This window comes from Pelecanus crispus, chromosome 30, assembly GCF_030463565.1.
Source record: "Pelecanus crispus isolate bPelCri1 chromosome 30, bPelCri1.pri, whole genome shotgun sequence".
Lineage (NCBI taxonomy): Eukaryota > Metazoa > Chordata > Aves > Pelecaniformes > Pelecanidae > Pelecanus > Pelecanus crispus.
This window is the reverse complement of record NC_134672.1, coordinates 114971-124898: the sequence shown is the minus strand read 5'-3', so window position 1 is coordinate 124898 and position 9928 is coordinate 114971. Positions and strand designations below refer to the sequence as shown.

At 67.4% G+C, this 9928-nt stretch overlaps 2 protein-coding genes across 2 annotated transcripts; one reads left to right on the top strand and one right to left on the bottom strand.

The window, feature by feature from the left end:
- SELENOW (selenoprotein W) lies at positions 1-1839 on the bottom strand. The gene is made up of 5 exons (XM_075725455.1): positions 1805-1839; positions 499-523; positions 359-412; positions 216-290; positions 1-102 (listed from the first exon to the last, which is right to left on the bottom strand). Exons 1-5 carry the CDS (start codon positions 1837-1839, stop codon positions 28-30), a joined length of 264 nt encoding a protein of 87 aa, XP_075581570.1. The 3' UTR covers positions 1-27.
- Positions 1840-5326: 3487 nt separating this feature from the next.
- On the top strand, positions 5327-9593 carry LOC104028334 (gap junction delta-2 protein). The gene is given in 3 exon segments (XM_075725435.1): positions 5327-5397; positions 8764-9529; positions 9531-9593. Coding segments are annotated over 3 exon segments (900 nt in total).
- Positions 9594-9928: the final 335 nt, after the last annotated feature.

The window sequence follows — 9928 nt, the reverse complement described above, 5'->3', positions numbered from 1 at the left end:
TAGGGGTGCCGGGGCGAACCCCGGCGCCTACGGCAGGTGGGCTTTGATGGCGGCCACGATCTTTTGGAGCTTGGCATCGCTGTCGACAAAGCCATCACCGTTCTGGCGGAGGGAGAACGGCCGTGTCCGAGGGTGGTCACGCACCCCGGCATGGTGCCGGGGAAGGGGGGGATGCTCTGGGGAAGGGGGGATGCGCCGAGGAGGGGGTCACCCACCTTCTTGGAGTGGACCAGGCGTCCGCCCACCGTCACTTCAAACCATCCTGTCACCTCCTGCGTCCCCTGGCCGCTCTGTGGGGACACAGGGGGGGTCACCCGGGCCCCGGCTGCCCCCCCTTGCCTCACACCCCCCTACTCACCACCTCCAGCGTGCCCGGGAAGCGCCGCTCCAGCTCCTGCTTGAGCTTTTGGTACTGAAAGAGAAGGGGGGGGGGGGTCACTCCCGTGCCCATTTGGGGGGCAGCCCCTCGCGGGGGGCATGGAGGGGGGCAAGGCTCACCTTGGGGCTGTAGCCTCAGGCTCCACTGCAGGGGGGGCAGGCGGTCAGTGGGACGGGGACCCCTGCAAAGGGACCCCCCCCCACGCCAGGAATAGGGACATCCCCGGGTGCAGGGACCCTCCCAGGCAGAGTGACGGGACCCTCCCCAGGTGACGGGACCTCCCCAGGCACAGGGACACCCCCCCCCCCAAATGGCCACAGCCCCCCGGGCACAGGGACCCCCATCCTGGTGGCAGGGACCCCCCTCTAGGCACAGGGACCCCCCCCCCCCCCCAGGCACAGGGATCCCCCCCGCCCCAAATGGCCACAGCCCTCCGGGTACAGGGACCCCCCCAAAATGGCCAGAGCACCTCCGGATGCAGGACCCCCCCCCCAAGTAGCCACAGCCCCACCCAGGCACAGGGACCCGCCCCCCGGCACAGGGACCCCCCCCCCCCCAAATGGCCACAGCCCCCCCCAGGCACGGGGACCTGCCCCCCGGCACAGGGAGCCCCCCAAAATGGCCACAGCCCCGCACGGCACAGGGACACCTCCTCCCAAGGCACAGGGGACCCCCCCCAAATGGCCACAGCCCCCCCCCCACCCCCCAACACAGGGACACACCCCCCAAGGCACAGGGGACGCCCCGCAAATGTCCACAGCCCTCCCCGGGCACAGGGGACCCCCCCCAAATGGCCACGGACCCCCCCAAATGGCCACAGCCGCCCCCCAACACAGGGACACACCCCCCCCAAGGCACAGGGGACCCCCCCCGCAAATGGCCACAGCCCCCCACCCCGGCACAGGGGACCCCCCCAAATGGCCACAGCCCCCGCCCCCGGCACAAGGGACCCCCCCCAAAAGGCCACAGCCCCCCCCACCCGGCACAGGGGACCCCCCCAAAAGGCCACAGCCCCCCCCCGGCACAGGGACCCCCCCAAATGGCCACAGCCCCCCCCCCCCCCCCCCCCGGCACAGGGGAACCCCTCCCCAAATGGCCACAGCCTCCCCCGGGCACAGGGACCCCCCCCAAATGGCCACAGCCCCCCCCCCCCCCGGGCACAGGCCCCCCCCCCCCCCCCAATGGCCACAGCCCCCCCCCACCCGGCACAGGGGACCCCCCCCAAAAGGCCACAGCCTCCCCCCGGCACAGGGACCCCCCCCAAATGGCCACAGCCCCCCCCCCCCCCGGGCACAGGGCCCCCCCCCCCAAATGGCCACAGCCCCCCCAAGGCACAGGGGAACCCCTCCCCAAATGGCCACAGCCCCCCCCCGGGCACAGGGACCCCCCAAAAGGCCAGAGCCCCCCCGGGCCTCCCCCCGGTACCAGTAGAGCACGGAGACGCGGAGCGGCTCGGCCATGGCGGCGGCGGCTGCGCGGCTCCCTCGGTCCCGCCCCGCGCCGGGCCTGGGGGTCCCCGGGGCGCCCCAAATCCAGCCCCCCCCCCGGCATCGGCGGGGCTGCCCCGAGACCCGGGGGGTCTCAGCACCGGGACAGCCCCCCCCAGCCCCCCGGACAGCCCCCCAGACCGCCGGAACAGCCCCCCCAAATCCCAGACCCCCCCCAACCCCCGGGACAGGCCCCCCAGACCCAGGACAGCCCCCCCAAACCCCGGGCAGCCCCCTAGACTAGGGACAGCCCCCCCAGCCCCCCGCACAGCCCCCCAAATCCCAGACCCCCACCAACCCCCGGGACAGCCCCCCCAGCACCGGGACAGCCCCCCCAGCCCCCCGCACAGCCCCCCAAATCCCAGACCCCCACCAACCCCCGGGACAGCCCCCCAGACCTGGGACAGCCCCCCCAAACCCCGGGCAGCCCCCCAGACTGGGGACAGCCCCCCCCCAAACCCCCAGGACAGCACCCCCGATCCTGGACAGCCCCCCCAGACCCCCGGACATTCCCCCAGACCTCAGGACAGCCCCCCCAAACCCCAGACAGCCCCCCCGGACAGCCCCCCAAAATCCCAGACAGTCCTCCGGGGGGGGGACAGCCCCCCAGGCCCCCCGGACAGCCCCCCAGACCCCCAGGACAGCCCCCCAAATCCCAGACAGCCCCCCAGGCCCTGGGACAGCCCCCCAGGCCCTGGGACAGCCCCCCCAAATCCCAGACAGCCCCCCAGGCCCTGGGACAGCCCCCCAGACCCCCCGGACAGCCCCCCCAAATCCCACAGCCCCCCCAGGCCCTGGGACGGCCCCCCAGACCCCCCGGACAGCCCCCCCAAATCCCACAGCCCCCCAGGCCCTGGGACGGCCCCCCAGACCCCCCGGACAGCCCCCCCAAATCCCACAGCCCCCCAGGCCCTGGGACGGCCCCCCAGACCCCCCGGACAGCCCCCCCAAATCCCACAGCCCCCCAGGCCCTGGGACAGCCCCCCAGACCCCCCGGACAGCCCCCCCAAATCCCAGACAGCCCCCCAGGCCCTGGGACAGCCCCCCAGACCCCCCGGACAGCCCCCCCAAATCCCAGACAGCCCCCCAGGCCCTGGGACAGCCCCCCAGACCCCCCGGACAGCCCCCCCAAATCCCACAGCCCCCCAGGCCCTGGGACGGCCCCCCAGACCCCCCGGACAGCCCCCCCAAATCCCACAGCCCCCCAGGCCCTGGGACAGCCCCCCCCCGTTGCCCCCCCAATTCCTGCATTCACCGCCCCCAGCACCTTTTTGGGGTGTGCCTGTGGTATGCCTCGTCCCCCAGTATGGCCAGTGACTCACACCAGTATGGCCAGGGCATCCCCCAGTATGGCCAGTGGCTCACACCAGTATGGCCAGTATGTCCCCCAGTAAAACCAGCGTACCCCCAGTATGACCAGTGCACCCCCAGTATAGCCAGTTCATCCCCAGTATAACCAGCACCCCCCCCAGCATGACCAGCGCACCCCCCAGTATAACCAGTGCACCCCCAGTATAACCAGCACCCCCTCCCAGTATAACCAGTTCACCCCCAGTATAACCAGTGAGTCCCCCCCAGCATGACTGTGTCCCCCAGTATGACCAGTGCACCCCCAGTATAACCAGCACCCCCAGTATAACCAGCGCACCCCCAGTATGACCAGTGAGTCCCCCCCAGTATAACCAGCACCCCCCAGTATAACCAGTGCACCCCCCAGTATGACCAGTTCACCCCCAGTATGACCAGCACCCCCAGTATAACCAGTGCACCCCCAGTATAACCAGTGAGTCTCCCCAGTATAACCAGCACCCCCAGTATAACCAGTGAGTCCCCCCCAGCATGACTGTGTCCCCCAGTATGACCAGTGCACCCCCAGTATAACCAGTTCACCCCCAGTATAACCAGCGCACCCCCAGTATGACCAGTGAGTCCCCCCAGTATAACCAGCACCCCCAGTATAACCAGTGCACCCCCCAGTATGACCAGTGCACCCCCCAGTATGACCAGTTCACCCCCAGTATAACCAGCACCCCCAGTATAACCAGTGCACCCCCAGTATAACCAGTGAGTCTCCCCAGTATAACCAGCACCCCCAGTATAACCAGTGAGTCCCCCCCAGCATGACTGTGTCCCCCAGTATGACCAGTGCACCCCCAGTATAACCAGCACCCCCAGTATAACCAGCGCACCCCCAGTATAACCAGCACCCCCAGTATAACCAGTGCACCCCCCAGTATGACCAGTGAGTCTCCCCAGTATAACCAGCACCCCCAGTATAACCAGTTCACCCCCAGTATGACCAGTGAGTCCCCCCAGTATAACCAGCACCCCCAGTATAACCAGTGCACCCCCCAGTATGACCAGTTCACCCCCAGTATAACCAGCACCCCCAGTATAACCAGTGCACCCCCAGTATAACCAGTGAGTCTCCCCAGTATAACCAGCACCCCCAGTATAACCAGTGCACCCCCCAGTATGACCAGTTCACCCCGGTATAACCAGCACCCCCAGTATAACCAGTTCACCCCCAGTATGACCAGTGAATCCCCCCAGTATAACCAGCACCCCCAGTATAACCAGTGCACCCCCAGTATAACCAGTGAGTCTCCCCAGTATAACCAGCACCCCCAGTATAACCAGTGCACCCCCCAGTATGACCAGTTCACCCCGGTATAACCAGCACCCCCAGTATAACCAGTTCACCCCCAGTATGACCAGTGAATCCCCCCAGTATAACCAGCACCCCCAGTATAACCAGTGCACCCGCCAGTATAACCAGCACCCCCAGTATGACCAGTGAGTCCTCCCAGTATAACCAGTGCACCCCCAGTATGACCAGTGAGTCTCCCCAGTATAACCAGTGCACCCCTAGTATGACCAGTGCACCCCCAGTATGACCAGTTCACCCCCAGTATGACCAGTGCGCCCCCAGTATAACCAGTGCACCCCCAGTATGACCAGTGAGTCTCCCCAGTATAACCAGTGCACCCCCAGTATGACCAGTGCACCCCCAGTATGACCAGTTCACCCCCCAGTATGACCAGTGAGTCTCCCCAGTATGACCAGTGCACCCCTAGTATGACCAGTTCACCCCCAGTATGACCAGCGCACCCCCAGTATGACCAGTGAGTCTCCCCAGTATAACCAGCGCACCCCCCAGTATGACCAGTGAGTCCCCCCAGTATAACCAGCACCCCCAGTATAACCACCGCATCTCCCATCATGCCCCGCGCCCCCCGCCCGTCCCGCGCGCTCCCGCCGCCCCCGGGGCCGCGCACAGACGGGGCCCGCGCCCGGGGCCGCTCCCGCTGCTGCTCCCGGTGCTCCCGGGGCCGCTCCCGGGCCCGCTCCCGGTGCTCCCGGGGCCGCTCCCGGCGCGATGGGGCCGCGGCGCTGAGCGGGGGGGCCCGGCGGCGGGGCGGGGGGGGGGCCCGGCGCGGCGCCCCCCGCTCCCGGCACCATGGGCGAATGGACCATCCTGGAGCGGCTGCTGGAGGCGGCGGTGCAGCAGCACTCCACCATGATCGGCAGGTGAGCCCGGGGGGGGGCAGCGGGACCCCCGCGGGGACAGCGGGACCCCCACGGGGGCAGCGGGACCCCCACGGGGGCAGCGGGACCCCCAAAGCCACCCCCCCCCCCCCGCCAAGGGGCTGGGGGCAGCCCGGGGTGCTGGGGACCCGCTGTGCCCCGTCCCCCCCATCACCTCCCCCGCTGGCAGGGGACACCCAGGACACCCCGGGGACCCCCGTCCCGCCTGGGGCTCGGTCCCAGGGGGGTCCTCGCCCCGGTGCGGGGGGCGGGAGGGGAGAGCCGGAGCTGTCGGCTGCGTTTTGGGGACCGGCTGTGCCCGGTGAGGTGCAGGAGGGGAGAGGGGTGGCAGGAGGTGCCTGCGTGTCCCCCGCCAGCGGTGTGTCCCCAAAACTGCATCCCCTGTCCCCAAAACGGCACCCTGCATCCCCCAAACCTGCACCCTGCATCCCCCCCAAACCTGCACCCCGTGTCCCCCCAAACCTGCACCCCGTGTCCCCCCCAAACCTTCATCCTGTGTCCCCCCACACCTGCACCCCGTGTCCCCCAAACCTTCACCCTGTGTCCCCCAAAACTGCACCCCGTGTCCCCCCAAACCTGCACCGTGTCCCCCAAACCTTCACCCTGTGTCCCCCAAACCTGCACCCCGTGTCCCCCCAAACCTTCACCCCGTGTCCCCCAAAACTGCACCCCGTGTCCCCCCAAACCTGCACCCTGCGTCCCCCCCAAACCTGCACCCTGTGTCCCCCAAACCTGCACCCCGTGCCCCCCCAAACCTGCGCCCCATGTCCTCCCACACCTGTACCCCGTGTCCCCCCAAACCCTGCACCCCGTGTCCCCCAAACCTGCACCCCGTGTCCCCCAAACCTGCACCCCCTGCTCCCCCAAACCTGCACCCCATGTGCCCCAAACCTGCACCCCGTGTCCCCCAAACCCTGCACCCCGTGTCCCCAAACCCTGCACCCCGTGTCCCCCAAACCTGCACCCCGTGTCCCCCACACCTGCACCCCGTGTGCCCCGAACCCTGCACCCCCTGCTCCCCCAAACCTGCACCCCATGTGCCCCGAACCCTGCACCCCCTGCTCCCCCAAACCTGCACCCCATGTCCCCCACACCTGCACCCCGTGTCCCCCAAACCTGCACCCCATGCCCCCCACACCTGCACCCCGTGTCCCCCCAAACCTGCACCCCATGCCCCCCACACCTGCACCCCGTGTCCCCCCAAACCTGCACCCCGTGCCCCCCACACCTTCACCCCGTGTCCCCCAAACCTGCACCCCGTGCCCCCCACACCTGCACCCCGTGTCCCCCCACACCTTCACCCCGTGTCCCCCAAACCCGCACCCCGTGTCCCCCAAACCCGCACCCCGTGCCCCCCACACCTTCACCCCGTGTCCCCCACACCTGCACCCCGTGTCCCCCAAACCCGCACGCCATGCCCCCCACACCTTCACCCCGTGTCCCCCAAACCCGCACCCCGTGTCCCCCAAACCCGCACCCTGTGCCCCCCACACCTTCACCCCGTGTCCCCCACACCTTCACCCCGTGTCCCCCACACCTGCACCCCGTGTCCCCCACACCTGCACGCCAGCTCCCGCAGGGCGCCAGGGGTGGGCTGCGACCTGCCGTGGGGCGCTGGGGAAGCACCCGGGGGTCCCGGTGGGACCGGGGTGGGGGTCCAGCTCCAACCCACGTGGCCGGGTTTGGGAGGGTCCCACGTGGCCGGCAGGAGCTGGGGGTCCCGGTCAGCCCCACGTAGGACCCACATATCCAGGTCAGCCCCACGTGGCCAGGTCCAACCCACGTGTGGGTGTCCAGGTCGGACCCACGTGTCCTGGTTTGACACACGTGTCCCAGTTCAACCCACGTATCCCGGCGTCCACGTAGGACCCACCTGGCCAGGTCCAACACACGTGTCAGGGTTGAGGTAGGACCCACACTTCCAGGTAGGACCCACGTGTCCTGGTAGGACCCACCTGTCCAGGTCCAACCCACGTGTCGGGGTTGAGGTAGGACCCACGTGTCCAGGTCCAGGTAGGACCCACAGCTCCATGTCCAACCCAGGTGTCTGGATCAAACCCACGTGTCTGGGTCCAGGTAGGACACACCTATCCATGTCCAACCCATGTGTCTGGGTTCAGGTAGGACCCACATGTCCAGGTAGGACCCACCTGTCCAGGTCCAACCTACGTGTCTGGGTTCAGGTAGGACCCACATGTCCTGGTAGGACCCACGTGTCTGGGTCCAGGTAGGACCCACAGCTCCACGTCCAACCCACATGTCTGGATCCAACCCACATGTCTGGGTTCAGGTAGGACCCACATGTCCTGGTAGGACCCACGTGTCTGGGTCCAGGTAGGACCCACAGCTCCACATCCAACCCACATGTCTGGATCCAACCCACATGTCTAGGTCCAGGTAGGACCCACCTGTCCAGGTCCAACCCACATGTCAGGGTTGAGGTAGGACCCATGTGTCCAGGTCCAGGTAGGACCCACAGCTCCATGTCTAACCCAGGTGTCTGGATCCAACCCACATGTCTGGGTCCAGGTAGGACCCACCTGTCCAGGTCCAACCCACGTGTCGAGGTTGAGGTAGGACCCACATGTCCAGGTAGGACCCACCTGTCCATGTCCAACCCACGTGTCAGGGTTGAGGTAGGACCTACATGTCCAGGTAGGACCCACGTGTCCAGGTCCAGGTAGGACCCACAGGTCCATGTCCAACCCACGTGTCTGGATCCAACCCACATGTCTGGGTCCAGGTAGGAACAACCTATCCATGTCCAACCCATCTATGTCCAACCCACGTGTCTGGGTTCAGGTAGGACCCACATGTCCAGGTAGGACCCACGTGTCCTGGTAGGACCCACCTGTCCAGGTCCAACCCACGTGTCGGGGTTGAGGTAGGACCCACGTGTCCAGTTCCAGGTAGGACCCACAGCTCCATGTCCAACCCAGGTGTCTGGATCCAACCCCCATGTCTGGGTGCAGGTATGACCCACCTGTCCAGGTCCAACCCACGTGTCAGGGTTTAGGTAGGACCCACATGTCCAGGTCCAACCGACATGTCCAGGGCCAGGTAGGACCTCTGTATCCCGGTAGGACCGACGTGTCCGGGTCCAGGTAGGATCTAGGTCTCCAGGTCCAAGCCACGTGTCCAGGTTGAGGTAGGACCTGCATGTCCAGGTCCAGGTCCAGGTCGGACCCACGTGTCCGGGTCCAGGTAGGACATCCGTGTTCTGGTAGGACCCACGTGTCCGGGTCCAGGTAGGATCTAGGTCTCCAGGTCCAAGCCACGTGTCCGGGTCCAGGTAGGACCTGCGTGTCCGGGACTGGGTGGTTGCACCTCCTCCCTCCCCTGGAGCAGGATCCTGCTGACGGTGGTGGTGATCTTCCGCATCCTGATCGTGGCCATCGTGGGAGAGACGGTGTACGAGGACGAGCAGACCATGTTCATGTGCAACACGCTGCAGCCGGGCTGCAACCAGGCGTGCTACGACAAGGCCTTCCCCATCTCCCACATCCGCTACTGGGTCTTCCAGATCATCCTGGTCTGCACCCCCAGCCTCTGCTTCATCACCTACTCGGTCCATCAGTCGGCCAAGCAACGGGAACGGCGCTACTCCTTCCTCTACCCACTGCTGGAACGGGACGGCCGCGAAGCCAAGAAGACCAAGACGGTCAACGGGATGCTGGTACCCAGCCCCGAGGCAGGCTGCAAGGAGGAACCCGACTGCTTGGAGGCGAAGGAGCTGCCCGGCCCGCTGCCGCGGCCCCCCCGCAGCTCCAAAGCCAAGCGGCAAGAGGGCATCTCCCGTTTCTACGTCATCCAGGTGGTCTTCCGCAACGCCCTGGAGATCGGCTTCCTGGCCGGGCAGTATTTCCTCTACGGATTCAACGTGCCGGCCATCTTCGAGTGCGATCGTTACCCTTGCGTCAAGGAGGTGGAGTGTTATGTCTCGCGACCCACCGAGAAGACCGTCTTTTTGGTCTTCATGTTCGCCGTCAGCGGCGTTTGCGTCCTCCTCAACCTGGCCGAACTCAACCATTTGGGTTGGCGCAAGGTCAAGGCTGCCGTCCGGGGGGTACAGGCGCGTCGCAAGTCGCTGGTGGAGGTGCGCAAGAAGGACCTCTCCCCGCTGGCCCCCGCGCCCCGCGCTCGGCCGGACGCAGTCCAGCGAGTCCGCCTATGTCTGACCCCACGCCCCGGGGTGGTGGTGGGGGAGACGGTGCTGCTCCCCCCACCCTCCCCAAATCGCCGGGGGTCCCCCTCGCTCCGGTTTGCCGCAAGGGCTGACGCCGGCTCTCGGCGTCCATCGACCTCTTCACGTCATGGTGCAAGCGGCGAGTGGGAGCGGGGGGGCCCGCAACCCGCGCCCCGACGGCCTGCGGGCCGGGGGGGAAACAGGGGTAGGGTGGGGTGGGTGGGGGTATTTATTTGGCAGAGGGGATGGGGGGTGGGCAGAGCCCCCCTCCGCCCCCCAAAATGTAAATAAACGGGTTGGAGGGTCGAGCGCTGAGCCCTAATTGGG